Source organism: Stegostoma tigrinum, chromosome 4, assembly GCF_030684315.1.
Source record: "Stegostoma tigrinum isolate sSteTig4 chromosome 4, sSteTig4.hap1, whole genome shotgun sequence".
Classification (NCBI taxonomy): domain Eukaryota; kingdom Metazoa; phylum Chordata; class Chondrichthyes; order Orectolobiformes; family Stegostomatidae; genus Stegostoma; species Stegostoma tigrinum.
Genome location: NC_081357.1, coordinates 81,145,168 through 81,169,881, shown reverse-complemented (window position 1 = coordinate 81,169,881; position 24,714 = coordinate 81,145,168). Strand labels below are relative to the sequence as shown.

Genomic DNA, 24,714 nt, shown 5'->3' with positions numbered 1-24,714 from the left:
CTAGCTTATGCTCAGCTATGCTGGAGCCCTGCAACAAGCCTGAGACAGACATGTTGGCCAGGGAACACATTCGTGTGTTAAAATCGCAGGCAACAGAAAGTCCAGAGATGGTAGGAAGTGCAGATGCTGGAGAATCTGAGATAACAAGGTGTAGAGCTAGATGAACACAGCAGGCCAAGCAGCATCAGAGGAGCAGGAAAGCCGATGTTTCGGGCCTAGACCCTTCTTCAGAAATGGGGGAGGGGAAGGGGGATCTGAAATAAATAGAGGGGGGGAGGCAGATACAAGATGGATAGAGGAAAAGATAGGTGGAGAGGAGACATACAGTTTGAAAAGGCGGGGATGGGGCCAGTAAAGGTGAGTATAGGTGGGGAGTTAGGAAGGGGATAGGTCTGTCCAGGGAGGACAGACAGGTCAAGGGGGCAGGATGAGGCTAGTAGGTAGGACCCTTCTTCAGAAATGGGGGAGGGGCTTGAGGTGGGAGGAGGAGATAGGTAGGAGGAAGGACAGTTTAGGGAGGCAGGGACAAGCTCGGCTGGTTTTGGGATGAAGTATGGGGAGGGGAGATTTTGAAGCTTGTGAAGTCCACATCCATACGATTGGGCTGCAGGGTTCCCAACCGGAATATGAGGTGCTGTTCCCACAACCTTCAGGTGGTCTATAGTACAATCCCAATAAGGTGATCATTCCTTTCTTATTTCTCACTTACCCAAGTAACTTCACTGGATGTATTCACCACAATATCATCGCTAAGTACAGTTGTAATGTTATCCCTGATTACATACACCACTCCCTCCCACCTCTTGCCCCCTTTATATCCTTCCAATGGCATGTTTATGCTGGAACATTAAGCTGCTAGTCCTGTCCATCCCTGAGCCATGTCTCTGTATTAGCTATGATATCGCAGTCCCATGTTTCTGAGTACATCTGTCTTATCTGTCAGGCCTCTTGCATTGAAATAAATAGTTTAATGTATCAGTCCTACCTGCCGGTCCCTTCTCCTCTAAGAATATTTTGCAGCCTCTTAGAGAACTTTAGCCCTGGCACTAGGGAAGCAGCACACCATTTCAATGTCTTGTTGTCAGGTGCAGAAACGTCTGTCTGTCCCTCTGACTAGAGAATCTCGTATCACAATCAATCGCTTGGAACCTGACATACCCCCCGTTACAGTAGAGCCAGTCTCAGTGCCAGAAACTTGGCTGTCAGTGATACATTCCCCTAAAAGTTCAACATTTCCTACATTTTCCAAAACAGCATTCTGGTTTTGAGATCGGGATAGCTATGGAAGACTCCTGCACTAACTGCCAACATTAGATATTCCAACCCTGGGAAAACTATTCTGAGTGTCAACCCTATGTATGTATTTCATAACTTTATAGACTTCTATTAAGTGCTCCATCAGCCTCCACTGTTCCAGAGAAAACAAAAAGATTTTCTAGCCTCTCCTTACACATGTAATCCAGGCAGCATCCTGGTAAACCTCTCCTGCACTCTCTCCAAAGTCTCCACATCCATCCTGTAATGTGACGACCAGAGTTGAACACTATACTCTTATGCGTGATCTAACCAAAGGCTTACAAAGCTGCAACATGACGTGTTGACTCTTGTACTCAATTCCCCAATCAATAAAGGCAAGCATGCCATCTGCCTTCTTTACCTCCCTCCCTATTGGTATGGCCACTTTCAGGGAGCTATGGATTTGAACCCCAAAATCCCTCTGTACATTAATGCTGTTCAGAGTTCTGCCATTAATTCTATACTTTTCCTTAATATTTCCTTAAATCTGCCATTTCTCTGCCCATAACTGGAACTGATCTATTTTGTGCTGTATCTTTTGACAACCTTGTACGCTATCCACAACTCCACAGATTTTTGTATTCTCTGCAAATGTACTAACCTGCACATTGACATTTTCAACCAAATCATTTCTATATATCATAAACAACAGAAGCCCCAGTACAAATCCCTGTGGGACACCACTAGTCATGGATCTCCAGCCTGAGAAACACCTTTCCACCACTACCTTCTGCGTTCGATGGACAAATCAATTCTAAATCTATAGCGGCCAAGCCACCGTGAATCCCATGCATCTTAATCTTCTGGATGAGAGACTGACCAAGGCTGACCCTTCTTTTAAGAGTTGACACAAACGGAGACCAAGTTATAGAACAAAGAACAAACAAAGAACAAAGAAAATTACAGCACAGGGACAGGCCCTTCACCCCTCCAAGCCTGCGCCGATCGAGATTCTGTCTAAACCTGTCATCTATTTCCTAAGGGTCTGTATCCCTTTGCTCCCTGCCTATCCATGTACCTGTCCAGATACATCTTAAAAGACATTACCGTGTCTGAGTCTACTACCTCCACTGGCAACGTGTTCCAGGCACCCACCACCCTCTGTGTAAAAAACTTTCCACGCATATCTCCCATAAACTTTCCTCCTCTCACTTTGAACTCATGGCCCCGAGTAATTGAGTCCCCCACTCTGGGGAAAAAGCTTCTTGCTATCCATCTTGTCTATACCCCTCATGATTTTATAGACCTCAATCAGATCCCCCTTCAATCTCTGCCTTTCTAATGAAAATAATCCTAATCTACTCAATCATTCTTCATAGCTAGCACCCTCCATACCAGGCAACATCCTGGTGAACCTCCTCTGCACCCTTTCCAAAGCATCCACATCATTTTAGTAATGTGGCGACAAGAACTGTACACAGTACTCTAAATGTGGCTGAACCAAAGTCTTATACAACTGTAACATGACCTGCCAACTCTTGTACTCAATACCCTGTCCGATGAAGGAAAGCATGCCATATGCCTTCTTGACCACTCCATTGATCTGCGTTGTCACCTTCAGGGAACAATGCACCTGAACACCCAGACCTTTCTGAACATCAATTTTCCCCAGAACTTTTCCATTTACTGTATAGTTTGCAACTGTATAGTATAGTATAGTATGTATTAACTCTCCACAATAATTCACCAGTCCAAGGAAAGACAGAATCTCCGGCACAGACTTGGGAACTGGGGCACCTTTAATAGCCCTCTCTTTATCTTCCTATGGATGTAACCCAGTCTTGTTGACTCTGCACGATAAGTAGGTCACTTGGGGTGCCTGGAAAACACATTTTTCCATTCTAAGGCGCACGCCTGCCTGGGAGAAATATCTAAGGACCATGTCCAAGTTCTCCAATTGCTGTGTATTGGTCTTCTCGGTTATCCGCACGTCATCTAGATAAATGGTAACCTAGAATATACCTTTTAAAATGTTCCCCATCATCTGTTGAAAAATTACACAGGCTGACAATACCCCAACTGGTAATCTCATATGTTTGTACATATCTTTATGGGTATTAATTGTAGCATACTTCTGCGAATCCTCATCTAACTGCAATTGCAAGTACAGCTTTTGTGCTCCTGAGATGCTGCTTGGCCTGCTGTGTTCATCTAGCTTCACACTTTGTTATCTTGGATTCTCCAGCATCTGCAGTTCCCATTATCACCTACACATGGCTCATGTCCAGCTTTATGAAGGACAGACCTCTGCCAGCATTGTGTAATAATCCTCTATGCAAGGGATTGGGTATTTATCCAGTTGTGACAAACAGTTTACCATTTATTTAAAAGTCCACAGAGGCAAACTGACCCATCAGGCTTCAAAATCGGTATGACTGGTGCTATCCATTCCGCAGACCGGACTGATTTGATGATTCCTTCGCTTTCCAACCTTTTCGGTTTCTGCCTCTTCTTTTGGCTGTAAGGCACTAGGTCGACCTTGCAGATTTGTGGAATTGCTTCCCAGTCAACATTCAAGGTGGCCTTGGCTGGTTTGATAGTCCTTACACCTCTTTGAAAAACGTCCAGGTATTTAATTTGGACTTCACTCAGGCAGCCATTTTCTAATCATTCTGAAGGGGGAGAGCGAACAGTCAAGTTGTCGTGGTGCATATAGGCACCAACGATATCGGCAGTAAATGGGATGAGGTCCTACAAGCAGAATTTAGGGAGTTAGGAGCCAAGTTAAAAAGTAGGACTTCAAAGGTAGTAGTCTCAGGATTGCTACCAGTGCCACGTGCTAGTCAGTGCAGAAATGAAAGAATAGCTAGGATGAAAGCGTGGCTTGGGAGATGGTGTAGGAGGGAGGGGTTCAGATTCTTGGGACATTGGAACCAGTTCTGGGGAAGGTGGGACTATTACAAATTGGACGGTCTACACCTGAACCGGACTGGAACCAATGTCCTTGGGGGTGCTTTTGCTAATGCTGTGGGGGAGGGTTTAAACTAATGTGGCAGGGGGATGGGAGCCAAATACTTGATAGAAAACAGGTAGAAACGAAAACCTGTAGGGAACTAGATAATGGAGTCAGTGTGATTAAAGGGAAAAGTAGTCAGGGAGCAGATGATGAACACAAAGGGACAGGTGGTCTGAGGTGCATTTGTTTTAATGTGAGAAGTGTAGTAGATAAGGCAGATGAGCTCAGGGCATGGATTGGTACCTGGAGATATGATGTTATTGCCATTACTGAGACTTGGTTGAGGGAAGGGCATGATTGGCAACTAGTTGTCCCAGGATATCGATGCTTCAGGCAAGATAGAGAAGGAGGTAAGAGGAGTGGAGGAGTTGCAGTAACGGTCACAGCCGCACTGAAGGAGGGCCCCATGGAGGACTCAAGCAGTGAGGCAATATGGGTAGAACTCAGAAATAGCAAGGATGCAGTAACAATGTTGGGGCTGTACTACAGGCCTCCCAACAGCGAGCATGAGATAGAGGTACAAATATGTAAACAGATAATGGAAAGGTGTAGGAGAAACAGGGTGATGGTGATGGGAGATTTTAATTTTCCCAACATTGACTGGGATTCACTCAGTGTTAGGGGTCAACACAGAGCAGAATTTGTAAGGTGTGTCCAGGAGGGTTTTCTAGAGCACTATGTATATAGTCCAACTCGGGAAGGGGCCATACTGAACCTGGTGCTGGGGAATGAACCCGGCCAGGTGGTTGATATTACAGTAGGGGACTACTTTGGAAATAGCGACCACAATTCCGTAAGTTTTACAATACTCATGGACAAGGATACGAGTGGTCCTAAAGGAAGAGTACTAAACTGGGGGAAGGCCAACTAAACCAAGATTCGGCAGGATCTGAGGAATGTAGATTGGGAGAAACTGTTTGAAGGTAAATCCACATTTGATATGTGGGAGACTTTTAAGGAGAGGTTGATTAGCATGCAGGAGAGACATGTTCCTGTGAAAATGAGGAATAGAAAAGGCAGGATTAGGGAACCATGGATGACAGGTGAAATTGTGAGACTAGCCAAGAGAAAAAAGGAAGCATACATGAGGTCTAGGCGACTGAAGACAGACGAAGCTTTGCAAGAATATCGGGAATGAGACATGAGATATTGCTGGCAAACATGGTTAAGGAAAATCCCAAAGCCTTTTATTCATATATAAAGAGCAAGAGGGTAACTAGAGAAAGGATTGGCCCACTTAAGGACAAAGAAGGAAAGTTATGCGCTGATTCGGAGAAAATGGGTGACATTCTTAACGAGTACTTTGCATCGGTATTCACCAAGGAGAGGGACGTGACGGATGTTGAGGTTAGGGATAAATGTTTGCTTACTCTATATCAAGTTGACATAAGGAAGGAGGACGTGTTAGGTATCCTAAAAGACATTAAGGTGGACAAGTCCCCAGGTCCGGATGGGATTTATCCCAGGTTTCTGAGGGAAGCGAGAGAGGAAATAGCCAGGGCCTTAACAGATATCTTTACAGCGTCCTTAGTCACGGGTGAGGTCCCAGAAGACTGGAGACTTGCTAATGTTGTCCCCTTGTTTAAGAAGGGCAGCAAGGATAATCCAGGTAATTATCGACCAGTGAGCCTGACGTCAGTGGTAGGGAAGCTACTGGAGAAGATACTGAGGGATAGGATCTATTCCCATTTGGAAGAAAATGGGCTTATCAGTGGTAGGCAACATAGTTTGATGCAGGCAAGGTCATGTCTTACCAACTTAATAGAATTCTTTGAGGACGTGATAAAGTTGATTGATGAGGGAAAGGCTGTAGTGGTCAAATTCGTGGACTTCAGTAAGGCGTTTGATAAGGTTCCCCATTGCAGGCTGATGGAGAAAATGAAGTCACATGGGGTCCAGGGTGTGCTAGCTAGATGGATAAAAAACTGGCTAGGCAACAGGAGACAAAGGGTAGTAGTAGAAGGGAGTTTCTCAAATTGGAGACCTGTGACCAGTGGTGTTAGAACATAGAACATAGAACATAGAACATAGAACATAGAACAGTACAGCACAGAACATGCCCTTCAGCCCACAATGTTGTGCCGACCATTGATCCTCATGTACGCACCCTCAAATTTCTGTGACCATATGCATGTCCAGCAGTCTCTTAAATGACCCCAATGACCTTGCTTCCACAACTGCTGCTGGACACGCATTCCATGCTCTCACAACTCTCTGTGTAAAGAACCCACCTCTGACATCCCCTCTATACTTTCCACCAACCAGCTTAAAACTATGACCCCTCGTGCTAGCCATTTCTGCCCTGGGAAATAGTCTCTGGATATCAACTCTATCTATGCCTCTCATTATCTTGTATACCTCAATTAGGTCCCCTCTCCTCCTCCTTTTCTCCAATGAAAAGAGACCGAGCTCAGTCAACCTCTCTTCATAAGATAAGCCCTCCAGTCCAGGCAGCATCCTGGTAAACCTCCTCTGAACCCTCTCCAAAGCATCCACATCTTTCCTATAATAGGGCGCCCAGAACTGGACGCAGTATTCCAAGTGCGGTCTAACCAAAGTTTTATAGAGCTGCAACAAGATCTCACGACTCTTAAACTCAATCCCCCTGTTAATGAAAGCCAAAACACCATATGCTTTCTTAACAACCCTGTCCACTTGGGTGGCCATTTTAAGGGATCTATGTATCTGCACACCAAGATCCCTCTGTTCCTCCACGCTGCCAAGAATCCTATCCTTAATCCTGTACTCAGCTTTCAAATTCGGCCTTCCAAAATGCATCACCTCGCATTTATCCAGGTTGAACTCCATCTGCCACCTCTCAGCCCATCTCTGCATCCTGTCAATGTCCCGCTGCAGCCTACAACAGCCCTCTACACTGTCAACGACACCTCCTACCTTGGTGTCGTCTGCAAACTTGCTGACCCATCCTTCAATTCCCTCGTCCAAGTCATTAATAAAAATTACAAACAGTAGAGGCCCAAGGACAGAGCCCTGTGGAACTCCACTCACCACTGACTTCCAGGCAGAATATTTTCCTTCTACTACCACTCGCTGTCTTCTGTTGGCCAGCCAGTTCTGTATCCACAGGGATCTGTGCTGGGACCACTGTTGTTTGTGATATATGTAAATGATCTGGAGGAAGGTGTAGGTGGTCTGATCAGCAATTTTGATGATGACACTAAGATTGGTGGAGTAGCTGATAGTGAAGGGGACTGTCAGAGATTACAGCAGAATATAGATAGACTGGAGAGTTGGGCAGATAAATGGCAGATGGAGTTCAATCCGGGCAAATGCGAGGTGATGTATTTTGGAAGATCAAATGCAAGGGCGAACTATACAGTAAAGGGAAAAGTCCTAGGGAAAATTGATGAACAGAGAGATCTGGGTGTTCAGGTCCATTGTTCCCTGAAGGTGACAACGCAGGTCAATAGGGTGGTCAAAAAGGCATATGGCATGCCTTCATTGGGCGGGGTATTGAGTACAAGAGTTGGCAGATCATGTTGCAGTTGTATAGGACTTTGGTTTGGCCACATTTAGAGTACTGTGTGCAGTTCTGGTTGCCACATTACCAAAAGCATGTGGATGCTTTGGAGAGGGTGCAGAGGAGGTTCACCAGGATGTTACCTGGTGTGGAGGGTGCTAGCTATGAAGAGAGGTTGAGTAGATTAAGATTATTTACTAGGGGTCATGAGCTCAAAGTGAGAGGAGGAGAGTTTAAGGGAGATATGCGTGGAAAGTTCTTTCCACAGAGGGTGGTGGGTGCCTGGAACGCATTGCCAGCGGAGGTGGTAGATGCAGACACGTTAGCGTCTTTTAAGATATATTTGGACAGGTACATGAATGGGCAGGGAGCAAATGGACACAGACTGTTAGAAAATAGATGACGGTTTAGACAGAGGATCTTGATCGGCACAGGCTTGAAGGAACGAAGGGCCTGTTTCTGTGCTGTAGGTTTCTTTGTTCTTGTTCTTTGTTCTAAATATTGTGCCAACCTGGGTGAATCTTTGTCAGTCAATTTTGCCCCATCAAGCTCAAGTGCTTTACTGTCATCAGTAGTAACTAAACCAGTTGCTTCTCATAAGAGACCGAAATGGAAGTTGTACCCTTAATCTATAAAAGTTGCCTGGTATGGATTCTCAGTATAGCTGAGATCTTGCGCAAACTTAAGTGTTAGAACCCTGTGCAAATTTTGTTAATGACTGGTTTTGTGTTCACTGAAATGGCTGTGCCAATATCAACCTCCATTAGAACCAAATGAACACTTAATCAGATATTTAATTCGATTGATTCCGATTTGGATGTTGCTCGCAATTTAACGGTTCCAAATCAGATGTATGTGGACTTTCCAGGGTTGGCTTATGAGTTCTCTTTCTCAATGTAGGTCAAGTAGGACTCCTTTGCTGTCTCAAGTCCACATACTGGTAGCAACTACAATGGCTTGCCAGCCATGACCTGAAGAAAATTTTAACCATTCGGCCGAGGCTTGGCCCTGTTCTGGATATATCATGAGTGCGGCAATGAAATTGCCTGCAATCCAGTGGTGCTCCCCAAGCTCAGTTGGACTGGTGAGGATGTGAACTTCCATTGGAATATCCTGCAACTCATATGCTCCACTTGCCACATTTTCTAGTGACAAAACCAGTTATGGTGTTTGTGTGAAATCTAGTTGGGCTTCAACTATGAGATGCTTTTGCATGATTATATCGTTAATCTCACATACCAAATGGTCTTTTAGCATCTTACTAAAAGTTAAACTAAAGTCACATGCCTCTGCTAGTTGTATTAACCTCATCAAAAATCCCAATATGGAATTCCCTAGTTTTGGAATTGCCAAGTAAAAGTGATAGTGTTTCAAAATTAAAGGAGGTTTGGAGTCATAATATTTCTTAGCTAAATTCATCACCTCGAAAGGTATCATCAGGACAGATGTGACAGAGATTCCCGTAGTGTAATCTTGGCAGGTTTCAATGGTGGTGCCTTTAACTCTTCCCTCTATATTGATTCGGGAATCAGGATCACCACTGCACCCATTTCCACTTCCATCTTTACTGTCTTCCCCTCTAATTTGTGAAGAACACAAACAATCAGCTTCACCCCATACAGACAGGATGCTTAACTGAAATTCTGCTGACTCTAGGCCTTCTGCTTCTCCCGCAGACCCGGCTGAGTCTCGGTCTAGCCCCTGGCTGGTGGCATGTACTTTATGCTTTTTCCCCTGAATTGTCTCCTTTAGACATCCTTTCTCTCAATATAGCCAACTTGCTTGCTGCTGCTTCTCGAGTTGAACACTTCGATTCCTTGTAGCCACTCTTGCCATATTTGGTAACATTCTGCGGTTGGTACCACACTGCTCAGTATCTGCTACTTTATGTACCCGGGCATCATCACTCAACTGTGTTGCTTTGCTGGCAACCAACTGCATCGATGTAGCAATTTTGAAAATTGCCTTAAAATAAGGTCTCTCATTGTTAGCAGCTTCCATTGCATGGCTTTGTGTCAGAGACCACAAACCAAATGATCCCTAAGGCATCTTAGAGGAACCCTCCAAATTCACAATGATCTGCTAACTTCTTTAAAGGAGCCACAAATTGGGCAAAGGACTTTCCTTTGTGCTGCACCCATTTAGAAAAATGAAAATGTTCTGCGATTGTCAGTGGCTTTGGTACAAAATAATTTTCAAAACACTTTGCATAGTTCTTGCTAAGTCTTCTCCGCAGTTTTCTCTGGTTGCATCAAATGTCTTAAAATCGCAAAAAGTCTTGTTTCCAATTACATTCAAGAAAACCAGTTCCATTATGTCTTTAGACACTTGTTGACCCTCGGTGAACACTTTCTGTGACAGCTGCTTCCTCATCAACTGCATTAGCATTACATTCTTCCCTGGCATCAACAGCAGCCCATATGTCCTTGCGACCGCTCTTCACGATGACTTTGGTAAGGTTACAGGTGGATACTGCCCTGATCAGCCATCAGCCAAGGCCCAAGTCCCCACACAAACACCAGCCTCAGTCCACTCCCCGCTGAATACCATTCATCAGCTGTAGCCCGAGTCCCCTCACAACCATTTTCATCAATGTTACTTCTACAATCCCATGCCACTTTCAAAGGCTGGGTAACATCCTTTCTCCCAAGAAAAAACAGCATTCGCACACAGTTGGTGGTGCTGAACCCACTCTCGTTGCCGTTATTATATTTATGGCTTACATTAGTAGAACATGAGGTAGATGGAGGGAGAATTCGAACAAGGAATATGTTATTGTAGGTCTCTCAGCTCCCCAGTTGTTTCTTTAGGCTGTATCTCCTAGCTCCCACATCTGGGTCAACTGACCCGCTGTCTTAAAGGTCTTAAACCTGCACATAACCAACTACATACTTAACAAGTACAACCTTTCTGAGGCTCCAGAAATCAAAACAAAATCAGTTTTTAGACAGAGTTATGTGCAATTGAAGCTTTACTTTCTCACTTTTCAATTCCAAACCCTTCAAACTAAGGGCCAATGTTGTATTAGCCTATTTTAATTACTTTTCATAGCCGTGTACTTAGCTTTTAATAATTTTCTAAACAGCCACTGAAATACCCTTGTTCTTTTCAGCTGCTTGTTTCTCACCATTGAAAGAATATCGAGGTATAAATGTGATCTTCCAGAGAAATTTAGCATTGAAAGAACTAAAAAGAAACTTGTAATTCCTTTGTGCTCTTTAATAGTGCAATGGCCAACATGTTCGCTGCACGTACTTGTGATTGCTAGAGTAGCAGAGACATAAATGCCTTTAAAATAAATACTTTGTTAATTTCATTAAATTTATAAACAGGAACAGAATGCAATAGATATTAAGGAGCAATCTCAAAACAATTGGAATCCTCAAATATTTTAAACCACATCGATTTACCTCACTGAAGTAAACTTCATTAATTAAAATACATATAAAAATATTATTAGAATACCACAATAACCTTAAAGAAGATGACTGTAGCCGCCACAAACACTCCGATGCTCTGAAACAAATCTCCAATAACGTGCACAAAAGCTGCTCTCACACTGGTGTTGCCCAGATGACCTTGTTGGGAAGAATTTTCATCAACTGTGCTGCTTTCTAACTCCTCATAGCCAAATGCGCAGCCATGGCTGTGGTAAGGGTTTGATTGATGGAGTATGACAGCCATTCTGCAACACAAATAATTATAGTGACAAAACTTTAAAAAAATTATTTTTTAGTTTCAAAGAACTAAATAGCTTTAAATTGAGGGGTGAAAGATATAGGACAGATGTCAGAGGTAGTTTCTTTACTCAGAGAGTAGTAAGGGAATGGAACACTTTGCCTGCGACGGTAGTAGATTCGCCAACTTTAGGTACATTTAAGTCGTCATTGGACAAGCATATGGATGTACATGGAATAGTGTAGGTTAGATGGGCTTGAGATCGGTATGACAGGTCGGCACAACATCGAGGGCCGAAGGGCCTGTACTGTGCTGTAATGTTCTATGTTCTAAGACCTTGAAGGATTAAATTTAAGCTACCTCAGCATTTGTAGCTTTCATATCTTACAAATAATTTCAGCAACATGTCAAATTCAAAGGCTGTTCTGTCACAAACATGTGCCATTGGTATGTTACATGATTTTGATATTTTTGGACATCATAGCAGTGTTGATACATTCAACACATTCTTTGGTTGAATATTTGATCCATGGAACTAAATGAATTAAGATTTGCTGTCATTTGTTTAATTAATTCTGTTGAATCAATTTTATGACATTTATCTACACTTTGTTACTACTAAAATATGTTGCATAGTTACTAGTCCCATACATCTGTAGCCCACTCATAGTGTTCATTAAGTAATTAAGTAGTTGGGGAAAGCATATTTAAACAGCAATTATGTTCTGAAACATTCAAATAATTGTGCCCACTTTGGTAGTTTTTGTATACTGCAACCTCGGGTTACTTCTCATGCATGACTGAACCTGGCCTACTTTCTGGCCATTGCAGCAGATCCTGTTGAAGTGGCAATGGAAGTGGAATAGTGATGGATTTGTGGTAGTGTGCAGTGGGGAGGGGTGTTGCATGTTCTTAATTGCAATACACTTAGACTGGTAGACATTTACAAACACAGAAGTAGGCCATTTGCCAATCGATCTGCACTAGTCAACAAAGATCTGACTGGACTAATCCCATGTTACAGCTCTTGGCTTATAGGCCTGGAGGCTATGTCTATGCAGGTGAATATCAAAATACTCTTCAGTATTACTAGAGTTTCTGATGCAACCACCCTTTCAGGCAATAAGTTTAGACAATAGGTAAAAAGCCTCCTCTCAATTTTCCTCATAGCCTTGTACCCCTTACCTAAAATCCATGCCCCTACTAATGGAAATAATATCCCACCATGTCCCCATCTGTGCTCCTCATAATCTTACACACCTTGGCGAGTTCTCCTCTCAACCTTTGCTGTATCAAAGGAAAATAATCCCAGCCTTTTCAATCTTTCCTCAAATGTCAGACCCTCCAGCCAAACAGCATCTTGAAAAGTCCACTCTACATCTTCTTTCGTGTAATCACATTCTTCCTGTAGAAAGCAGAAGTGCATGGAGTATTTTGTTTCATACAATTCCAGCATAACCTCTCAGCTCTCTCATTCTATATCTTGGCTAAAAAGGCAAGTAACCAAATGTCTTCTTAACCTCTAATCTACTTGCCTTCAGGGATCTGACGACATGCACATCAAGGTCGCTCTGCTCTTCAGACTTCACGAGGTTCTACCATTCGTGATGTCATCCCTTGCCTTGTTAGTCACCCCTCACACTTTCCACGTTGAATTCCATTTGCCACTGCTGTGCCCAGCTGACTAATCACATTACCTACCACCTTACCAATTTTTGTGTCACCTACAAATTTCTTGATCATGAACCCTACATTTAAGTCCCAATTAGCAATATACACCAAAAACAGCACTGAGGCCTGCAGAACTCCACAGGTAACAGACTTGTAATGACAAAATCATCTGTCTACTCTCATCTCCTTCCTGCCTTTCAGTCAATTTTGGATCGAACATGTCACTTTGCCTTGGATTCCATGGGCTCTTGTTTTCCCGACTAGTCAGACCTGAATGAACTTTATCAAAGGCCATGTTAAAATCACATAGACCACATCAAATGCATTACCCTTCTTCCTTTAACAAACCTATGCTGACTAACCCTGATTAACACATGTCTCTCCAAGTATGGATATATTCAGTTTCAGAATTCTTCCTAATAACTTCGCCAGCACCAAGATTAGATTGTAATTTCCTGATCTATCCCTCCCTCCCTTTTTTATTAGTGGTATAATGTTAGCAGGCCTTTGGCACCTTACTTCTCATGAGCGAGCATAAAAAATTATTGCCAGAGTACCTGATATCTCCTCCTTTGCCTCCTTCCAAATCAGACTGCGATACATCTTACCCAGACCTGTGGCTCTATCCACTTTTAAGGATGCTAATCCCATTAATATTTCTTCTCTCTCTCTTCTAATTTCTTCTAATACTTCATAGTCCTCTATCTTGGCATGGGCCATTCTTTTCCATTTTGAGAAAACTCAAAATATTCAGTGAGGACTGTGCACATATCTTTTGGGTCCTCACACAGATTACTTCTATGATCCATATGAGCCTTGCACTTTCCCTAGTTATTTATGTATTTATATATATATTTTAAAAATAACTCTAGGTTTTCCTTTATTCTATCTTCCAGTACTTCAAGAAATGTGAGGAAAAAATTCCAAGAAAATTAAAACTTAGCAATCTTCAAATAACAAAGAATGCTTTCTGCATAATCAAAACCAAAAGGAAGGGTGTCAACTTTCCTGCTCCTTTGATGCTGCCTGACCTGCTATGTTCCTCTAGCCCCACACTGTTATGACCAAAACACTCTAGAATTCTTCCCTCACAGATAATTATGCAGTTTATAATAATCAACCTTCACATCTAAAGGAACAAATCATTATCAGATGGTGAGTTCTTTGGACATTAGCTGTACACCTTACTGGAACTTGCATAATGTGGGGTTCAACTGAGATATAAAGGAAATGAAGTCTGTGTTTCACCCTATATTGTGTTGTAAGAGTTGGTCTCACTACAAACACTAATACTGGACACAACCTTTCAAGCTAAGGAGGACAAGAGGAAAAATAAAGTAGGGTTGCAATTCCTGATTCCTGCTTTTACAAGAGCTCAGAGGTGGATGTCAGATACAGAGAGTTTAAGCTTTTTGAAATAAACTTGTAACATTATTTTGTTTCATATGAAGAAAAGGTGATGATCTAGGGTTCTTAAGCATGTATGGAACCATGCTCCAACATGAATCCGCAATTTTATTTTAAAGGGTAGGAAAAAGTTCCATTTATTAGCTGATTTTTAAAAATATATTGTTAGCCAGAATGTGATTGTAGTTGGCTTCCCGTGTCTTTAAAACCCACAAGCATAATCTGTTTTTTTTTGAAAAGCAGAAGAAATGAATATGAAGATAAATTTATGTAAAAACAGAACAATTCAATTTCATACCATAACTTAGATATAGGGTCTACATTTAAGAATGTAACCATTTTTAGAAATGCAGAATTTGGTCAAAAGACCCCTATAGTGTTCTCTGTTATAGATGTTCAGTAAAATTGTGGCTAAACTTGATGTCAACTCCACTTTCCTAAATTTTCACCATGCTCTTTGATTCACTTCAGTTCCAAAACTGATTCAATCTCAGCCCTGAACAGAAAATTTGAGAACTGAGCTGCCATCATAAGCAGAGAATTTTGACTGTGTGTGAAAAAAATTCTTCGCCCAGTCCAAAATGGCCAACCCCTTACTCTGAAGTGTTCTCTTTAGCTCAGCACTCCAGCTGCGCTTTATAACTTGTCAAGGCCTCTTACGGTCATATGTTTCAACTGCTGCTGTTAACAAACTTAACATAAATCTTGTTGAAATTATGAAATCAAACATTATTTGTGTGATTAAGTGCTCACATGCATTTGTATTGCTTACATGATATTGACTCCGACTGCACACCCAGAAGTTATAAGCATTACATGGCTTTCAATCTCAAAGTCTTTGCTGATCAGTCGCTGGATAGCAAGGTAAACCAACACAGCTGTTACTGCCCAAATTGATAGTACGGAAAGAAGAGCCCCTAGAATCTCTGTGATGAAGAAAACAGAAATTAGAGCAAAGCACTTCTAAAACAATTGTACAGATCCCTACTGTTTTCACTTTCAGATTCCCAGCCAAAAAATGGGACAAGATTATAAAATGTCTACTGCACCTTGAAGTTTATCTCAGAAACATTCATTCTGACAATTTAACAATAAAAATCTATAAGATAGACTATTTTAGCATGATGTCAACTGAATCATTTTTATTAGTTGAAAGAGAAAATCACAGCACATTAAAATAGAAACCGATTACATCTGTAAGGTCCTCTTTGAAAGGGCCTGCTTAATTTCACATTTCCACTTTTTGTCCTTAACCCAGTTAATTCTTCAACCTCAAGTACATGTCCAAAATTGTTTTAATGGAATTTATGGGATCGGTTTCCCATCACTTTTTCACCTATTGTGCTTCAAATCCCAATTACACTGAGTGAAAACAGTTGAGTTTTGCCAATGAGTTTTCATGTCAGGAACAATACTAGGTATGGTGCCAACCCCTGGTTGAAATTACATGGGTACTAAACAAATGAAGAAGCATACAGTAGTCGCAGTCAAGAATAAAAATTTGAGGTCCAACAACATCCAGTTGTAAATAAATTACTGATGGGAGGAAGAAGCTCCTGCAATATCCCATCCTGAAATGACAGCAGAGTCCAGCGTGACAGTGAAAAAGCCAAAGCTTTTAGAAATGTTCTTCAACCATTAATGCTGACTAAAAGTATCCATCTTGGCTTCTTCCTGACGTTTCTCTCATTACAAGTCTTCTGCCAATTTTATTCATTCTATGTGATATCAGCAAATAACTGAGTGCACCAAATAAGCTCTCTATTGACTCAAACCACCCCGGTACATAGGAAGATGGTTGTGGTTATTGATGGTGCATAATCTTGGTCCGGGACATCACTGTAAGAGTTCCTTGGGTGTCCTTAGCTGAACCATCATTAACTGCTTCATCAATGACCTTTCCTCCATCAAAAGCTCAGAAGTGGGGATGTTCACTGATAGAACATAGAACATAGAACAGTACAGCACAGAACAGGCCCTTCAGCCCACAATGTTGTGCCGACCATTGATCCTCATGTATGCACCCTCAAATTTCTGTGACCATATACATGTCCAGCAGTCTCTTAAATGACCCCAATGACCTTGCTTCCACAACTGCTGCTGGCAACGCATTCCATGCTCTCACAACTCTCTGCGTAAAGAACCTGCCTCTGACATCCCCTCGATACTTTCCACCAACCAGCTTAAAACTATGACCCCCTCGTGCTAGCCATTTCTGCCCTGGGAAATAGTCTCTGGCTATCAACTCTATCTATGCCTCTCATTATCTTGTATACCTCAATTAGGTCCCCTCTCCTCCTCCTTTTCTCCAATGAAAAGAGACCGAGCTCAGTCAACCTCTCTTCATAAGATAAGCCCTCCAGTCCAGGCAGCATCCTGGTAAACCTCCTCTGAACCCTCTCCAAAGCATCCACATCTTTCCTATAATAGGGCGCCCAGAACTGGACGCAGTATTCCAAGTGCGGTCTAACCAAAGTTTTATAGAGCTGCAACAAGATCTCACGACTCTTAAACTCAATCCCCCTGTTAATGAAAGCCAAAACACCATATGCTTTCTTAACAACCCTGTCCACTTGGGTGGCCATTTTAAGGGATCTATGTATCTGCACACCAAGATCCCTCTGTTCCTCCACGCTGCCAAGAATCCTATCCTTAATCCTGTTTGCACAATGTTCAGCACCATTTGCAATTCCTTAGATAGCAAAACATCCCATGCACACATACAGCAAATCCTAAGCAATATTTATGCCTGGCTGACAAGTAGCCTGTAAGAATGTACCACACAATGCCAGGAAATGACCATCACTAACATGAGGAATCAAACCAACTCACCTTGACATTCAATGGCATTAACATCATTAAATTCTCCACCATTAGTACCCTGGGGATTATCATTAATCATAAACTCAACTGGATGGGCCAAAATAAATAGAAGGGCTACAATTGCAGGTCTGAGTCTCAGAATTCTGCGCTGAGTGTCTTCTTTCATAAAGTAACAGGAAAGAAAGAAAACTAACTATCGATAAGGTAGATATTCAAGTCAAACTTTCCACTGTAACAGTGCTGATATCTTACAGACTGTCTGGAAATTTCCAATGAGTGCGATGTTCAGTAAAGTGCTGTAGGATCTGATTGGGATCTTTGCAGTCACTTGATGGAGATGCTTTAATCTCTTACCTATGGACACAGCAGTAGCATTTTACATCACTGGCTTTGAGACATTGTTAGTTATCCAAAATTAACATGAGGTGTGATCCTTCAGGATGTTCTGCTAGGTCCTTTATAAAGAATCAATTTCATAGAATCCCTACAATGTGAAAGCAGGCAACTTGGCCCAATGAGTCCACTCCTTTACCCCATCCCTGCATATCCCATGGCTAATTCACCTAACCTGCACATCTTTGGACTATCAGAGCAAATCAGAGCATCTGGAGGAAATCCATGCACCCACAGAAAGCATGCACAAAGTCCACACATACAGTCACCCAAGGCTAAAATCAAACCAGAGTCCCTGGTGCTGTAAGGCAACAGTGCTAAACCACTGAGCTACCATGCCACCCCTTTGGTCATCATAGTTCTTCTAAGCATGACACCAAGGCTGAAGTTAGATTGCTGATAGATTCAGAGATGATCTATAAGGACCTTCTAGATTTAAGATGGGTTGGTGGTTGATTGAATCAGTCTGAATTCCATCCAATGCTGGAGGGCAGAGAGACTTCGCTGAGAAGCATTCTAGGAGAAGTCAGCTCACTGACCATGACATTCAGCAGACTGAGGAAGAACCTCCCCACCCTGGTGACAAGCAGGAGGAAGAACACCCAACAGAGGATGACAGGCTTCGCTGAGGAGGAGATACCTTGAGCCACGTTCTGAACGAAGAACTTCTATTACTGGAAGATCTTGAGATCATCACTGGGTTGCAAGCAAAGCCTGGAATATTGTCAGTTGTACTGAGATGAATTTGGTGGATCTTTATGCTGGCTTCAGCCTAACAGTAGTTCAGTGACTGAGCAGCCAAACACAGCAATGGCCTGTGCGAGTGCCTGCACTCCAGAATAGGGAGTCCGCAACACAGTCAGGGTGACTGTAAGGAAGGTGGAGGAAGGATTGTTGGTCAATCACACCATCTTTGTGAAGAAAGTCCTCCTAGATTGCTATGGGTTACAAGCATCAAATATTTTCTGTCTCCAGGATTTCTCCAGTGTGGGGGTCATGACCTTCAGGAGTGTGAAGCAATGTGAGTGTCTCCTGAAGGTTTGTGAGGAGAAGGGAGGTGAGGGTCTCCTCTCCATCCTGTCTGTGCCACTATTGTTCTGTCTTCCTGCACAGAGGAGACGTGATGTGACAGTCAATTTGTACAACCCCCATGTCCTGGGAGCAGAAGTCCTGACCTTCTGGGGAAGATATGCAGCTTGAAGGAGGCAGCACTGATGCAGTAGACCTCTTTGGAATCTGGATCAGCAAGCATCAAATCAAGGTGATCCTGAAGGCTAACATCAGTGAGAACATCTTTCACTCACCCTCCAGGTTTGTGATCGGAGGGAGCCAAGGCCATCTGACAGAGGCGGTGCAGCCAAGAGTGTGCCAAACCTGTAGGAGGCCAGGGCGCATGGCAATGGACTGCAAAGTAACCCTCCCCAGGAGCTGCAAACAGCTGAGCCACCTTCCCAAAGACTGCAAAGAGTCCAAGAGCTGTAACTTGTGTAGGCCACCTGTACAAGACAGGGGTGGGTGCCACTTACACTCAGAGGGCTGGAAGTGGCATTGCAAGCCGTGGACCCCCAAAGATGCTACCCCCCAGCAAGAAAACTTATATGACGGGCACCCAGAAGGAGAAACAGGCCGGACAGGAGGAAAAGATAACTAACCCAACTTCCCCCTGGACAGATGGAGTTAAGGGAGGAAGAGAAAGTCAAGGAAGCAGATAGGTGGATATTGGTGAGAAACAATTGGAAAAGGAAACCATGCCATGCCCCCAAAGCCCCACAGCAAAATGGAAAGAGGCAGCTGTACAATGGCTACACCAGCAACTCCTCTGATCAGGAAGATGTGCAGAGGGATGGCCATTAACAAAAAATGCAGCAGTGCGCCATGGGGGGAGAGGGAGAGGAGTACTCCAACCCAAAAATGCTGGGCTTTCCAAGGGGCCCAGTGAAGACCAACCTCCAATCATTGGGAATTATTGGATAGTCACCACACGACCGGTCCAGGCAAACGGAAGAAGCAATGGTCTAACAATCCCTTTATCAGACTCAGAACTGAACTCTGCTAGCTTTGTTCTCACCCTGATGACACCAGAGCAGGGCAGTCCCTCCAGGAACAGGACAGCTACCTCAGTGTAGACAGTATCCAACAGTTCATCCACACCATGGTGATGCAGGGTCCCCCAGTGACAAGCCCATAAGTGAATGGACATTGGGTAATTCTATACCCTTTTAAAATGAGTGTTAAAATTGTCTGTATCAATGTAAGTAGCATTAAATCTACTACACAATGTGTTTCCACATTGGCTTACCTGGCCAACATCAAAGCAGGACTCCTGTTTCTGCAGAAATATAGGATGCCACACCTCAGCAGCTTCAAGAGATGGTCAAGCTTATGGACCTATGGGCCTTCAATTTGGTCAGGGGAAGACAACAGCTGTTCCTCTGGTCTGGCTATTCTGCTATACGGAGAAAACTTCACTTTTGAAGTTAAGGAGGTGGGTGTTTCCTCATAGCAGATGTTAGATAGAGAAACACTCCCCTGAGACTAATTAATGTGTACACCCTAGGGTAAATAGTGAACAGCTGGCCATCCTATAGCAGCTCCCACTGCAACTGGCAACATCCAGGCTGGTCATTCTGGCTGGAAACTTCAACAACATCATCAATACAGATGGCCAATCCAGAGGGGCTGACAGCAAACTTGACACCACCAGATTCCTGATGAAAAGTTGCCAAACAGCATAATGTTTTCAGCACCTCTGCAAAAATAGCGCAGACACTGACATCAAGCTGGTGTTATTCTCTGACCACTGCCTTATGCTGACTGACTGTCACATTTAGGACAGCCAGCAGACTGGCAATGGAAAGTGAAAGCTGAACATGAAATTGTTGACCCCAGAAAACATTGAAGAGCTCGAAAGGGATTACACATGTTGGAGAACTGAGAAGCCCCTCTGAGTTTCCAGTGGACTGATGAGAAAAAGTCAAAGGGAACACCAGGACGTTCTTCATCCTCAGTGTTCAGAAGACAAGAGAGAGTTGGGCAAATCTGTCCAAACTCTAAAAAAGCATTCAGAACCTATTCCTACTGCAGTCAATGTGGGTTGATGTCACAAAAGATCTCCAGGATGTGAAGAATCAGCAAGCCTCACTCTTTGCCTCGGAGGCCTCCAAGGTAGGAGTTATAGGGGGGGAAAGGCAATTACGATGAGATCAGGCAAGAATTAGGGAGCATAGGATGGAGAAGGAAACTGCAGGGGATGGGCACATTAGAAATGTGGAGCTTATTCAAGGAAAAGTTCCTCTGTGCCCTAGATAAGTATGTACCTGTCAGGCAGGGAGGAAGCTGTAAAGCACGTTAGCCGTGGTTTACGAAGGAAGTGGAACCTCTGGTCAAGAGGAAGAAGGCTTATGTTAGGATGAGATGTGAAGGCTCAGTTAGGGTGCTTAAGGGTTACAAGGTAGCCAGGAAAGACCTAAAGAGAGAGCTCAGAAGAGCCAGGAGGAGACATGAGAAGTTGTTGGCGGATAGGATCAGGGTAAACCCTAACGCTTTCTACAGGTATTTAAGGAATAAAAGAATGACGAGAGTAAGATTAGGGCCAATCAAGGATAGTAGTGAGAAGTTGTGTGCGGAGTCAGAGGAGATAGTGGAAACACTAAATGAATATTTTTCGACAGTATTCACTTGAGAAAATGACAATGTTGTCGAGGAGAATACTGAGATACAGGCTACTAGACTAGGTGGGATTGAGGTTCACAAGGAAGAGGTATTAGAAATCCTACAGAGTGTGAAAATAGATAGGTCCCCTGGGCTGGATGGGATTTATCCTAGGATCCTCTGGGAAGCCAGGGAGGAGTTTGCCGAGCCTTTGGCATTGATCTTTAACTCGTCATTGTCTACAGGAATAGTGCCAGACAACTGGAGGATAGCAAATGTGGTTCCCCTGTTCAAGAAGGGGAGTAGAGACAACCCTGGTAATCATAGACCAGTGAGCCTTACTTCAGTTGTTGGTAAATTGTTGGAAAAGGTTATAAGAGATAGGATTTATAATCATCTCGAAAAGAATAATTTGATTAGGGATAGTCAGCATGGTTTTGTGAAAGGTAGGTCGTGTCTCACAAAGCTTATTGAGTTCTTATGAGAAGGTGACCAAACAGGTAGACAAGAGTAAACCAGTTGATGTGGTGTATATGGATTTCAGCAAGGCGTTCGATAAGGTTCCCCACAGTAGGCTATTGTACAAAATGTGGAGGAATGGGATTGTGGGAAATATAGCAGTTTGGATCGGAAATTGGCTTGCTGAAAGAAGACAGAGGGTGGTAGTTGATGGGAAATGTTCATCCTGGAGATCAGTTACTAGTGGTGCACCGCAAGGGTCGTGTTGGGTCCACTGCTGTTCGTCATTTTTATAAACGACCTGGATGAGGGCGTAGAAGGATGGGTTAGTAAATTTGCACACGACACTAAGGTCGGTGGAGTTGTGGACAGTGACGAAGGATGTTGTAGGTTACAGAGAGACATAGATAAGCTGCAGAGCTGGGCTGAGAGGCGGCAAATGGAGTTTAATGCGGACAATTGTGAGGCGATGCACTTTGGTAGGAGTAACCGGAATGAAAAGTACTGGGCTAATGGGAAGATTCTTGGTAGTGTAGATGAGCAGAGAGAGCTCGCCGTCCCTGTACACAGATCTTTGAAAGTTGCCACCCAGATTGACAGGGTTGTTAAGAAGGCATACAGTGTTTTAGCTTTTATTAATAGAGGGATCAAGTTCCAGAACCATGCGGTTATGCTGCAGCTGTACAAAACTCTGATGCGGCCGCATTTGGAGTATTGCGTACAGTTCTGGTCACCGCATTTTAAGAAGGATGTGGAAGCTTTGGAAAGGGTGCAGAGGAGATTTACTAGGATGTTGCCTGGTATGGAGTGAAGGTCTTACGAGGAAAGGCTGAGGGACTTGAGGCTGTTTTCATCAGAGAGAACTAGGTTGAGAGGTGACTTAATTGAGACATATAAGATAATCAAAGAGTTAGATAGGGTGGATAGAAAGAGAGCCTTTTTCCTAGGATGGTGACGGTGAGCACGAGGGGGCATAGCTTTAAATTGAGGGGTGAAAGATATAGGACAGAGGTCAGAGGTAGTTTCTTTACTCAGAGCTTGCCTGCAACAGTCGTAGATTTGCCAACTTTAAGTACATTTAAGTCATCATTGGACAAGCATATGGAATAGTGTAGGTTAGATGGGCTTCAGATTGGAATGGCAGGTCGGCACAACATCAAGGGCCAAAGGGCCTGTACTGTGCTGTAATGTTCTATGCTCTATGTAATCTTCTGATCATGGGTCCACACCAAGGAACAGGATGAGATGTGCTCACGTTTCTTCTTCCAGAAGGTGCACAAGGAGATCTCTGTGTTCAGCAGCTTAAAGGACGAAGGTCATTCAGTATCGTCATCTCAATCTGACATACCGAGGAACAGCAAATCCTTTAAAGCCAGTCTGTATGATGGGCAACTCACAGGCAGTGTGTCCTCTATCATGGAGGTCTTAGACAAAGTACACAGGAGAGGCTGGACCAGTTGTTATCTCTGGATGAGCTGACCAAGGCCCTCGAGTTCTTAGAAAAGAATAAAGCTCCCAGGAACAACAGCTTACAGGCCAAGTTGTATCCGACTCTGTGGGACTGGATTGGCCAGGACCTGCTGTAGGTATGCTTCTGGTAGGTACCATGTGCGAAACAATGAGGAAAGGTATCAGCCTCCTCATCTACAAGCAGAAGGGGGAGAGGGAGGAAATTAGAAATTGGCAGCCATTATCATCGCTGAAAGCAGACTACAAAATCCTGTCTAAGGTCATTGCCAGCCAGGTTGATTTTGCCCTGGGATTGGTAATTCACCCTGATCAAACCTGTGCTGTACTGAGCAGAACCATCTCAGAGACCCTCGCGCTTCTCAGGAATATGTGCAGGACAGGGGGATGGTCGCCTGCCTCATCCTCCTGGACCAGGAGAAGGCCTTTTACAGGGTATCGCACATGTATGTGTGGGACACGGTCTCCAAAATGGCTTTGGTGAGAGAATCTGCAATTGGATCCAACTGCTCTACACCAATATCATTAGTGTAGTCTCAATCAAAGGATGGGAATTAGAAAACTTCCCAATCAGATCCAGAGTCAGGCAAGGCTGCACATTCTTTCCTGCCTTGTTTGTGTGTTGTATAGAGCCCTTTGCTTAGTCCATCAGGAGGGAAGCAAGCCTAAGAGGGGTGACTATTCCAGGCAGTGGAGGTCAGCAGGTCAAAGCCTCCTTGTACATGGATGACATTGTTGTTTTCTGTTCAGAATTGCTGTCAGCACCCAGACTCATGAGCACCTGCAACCAGTTCGAACTGGCCACGTCGCCAAGGTAAATCAAAACAAGGGCAAGGCCATATTCTGTGGGAACTGGGTCAACTGATCCCCTTCACAGTCAGGACAGATTACCTGAAAGTGCTGAGAACACGGTTCTAATGAGCCTGAGTGGGCACAAAATCTTGGGAGGAGCATATCACCAAAGTGAAGCAGAAACTGGCCATTTAGGAGTGGCACAGGTCTGGCCCATCCCTAAAAACTGGATTGTTTCAGCCACCGACCCATTTCCATTTCCTCTGGAAGCCAATGATAGATCAGTTCTGCAAGGACTCAATGTATAAAACTCTGGATAAGGCAGGAAAGAATTACCCAACATTGCCCTCGTCCTGAAGGCCATCTTTGTGTGCGGCTGCATAGAGCTGTGCATAGACCCTCAGTGAGCAAGCACCAAGTGCCAGTACACACTGAGGTTCTACCTGTCCCTGGTGTTGCGAAGGATGGGACTGGCGTCGCTGCTGTACAACACTCCATGTAGTTGGACCGTTCCATATCGACAGTCCTTCGTAGAGAAATTTGCAAAGAGAAACACCTTTGACCACCAGTCCATCAGGAAGTGGTCAACACATAGTGTTGTCAAGACCCTGAGGGAAAAAGGAGAGGGCGGATGCTGTCA

At 43.7% G+C, this 24,714-nt stretch overlaps 1 protein-coding gene across 1 annotated transcript in view; it reads right to left on the bottom strand.

The window, feature by feature from the left end:
• Nucleotides 1–24,714, bottom strand: part of slc30a2 (solute carrier family 30 member 2) — a 93,218-nt gene that overhangs the window by 20,674 nt on the left and 47,830 nt on the right. The window contains exons 4-5 of the mRNA XM_048531260.2: nt 15,262–15,415; nt 11,208–11,418 (exon numbers count right to left, since the gene is read on the bottom strand). Coding sequence (XP_048387217.1) covers nt 11,208–11,418; nt 15,262–15,415 — 365 coding nt within the window. The remainder of the gene's footprint in view (nt 1–11,207; nt 11,419–15,261; nt 15,416–24,714) is intronic.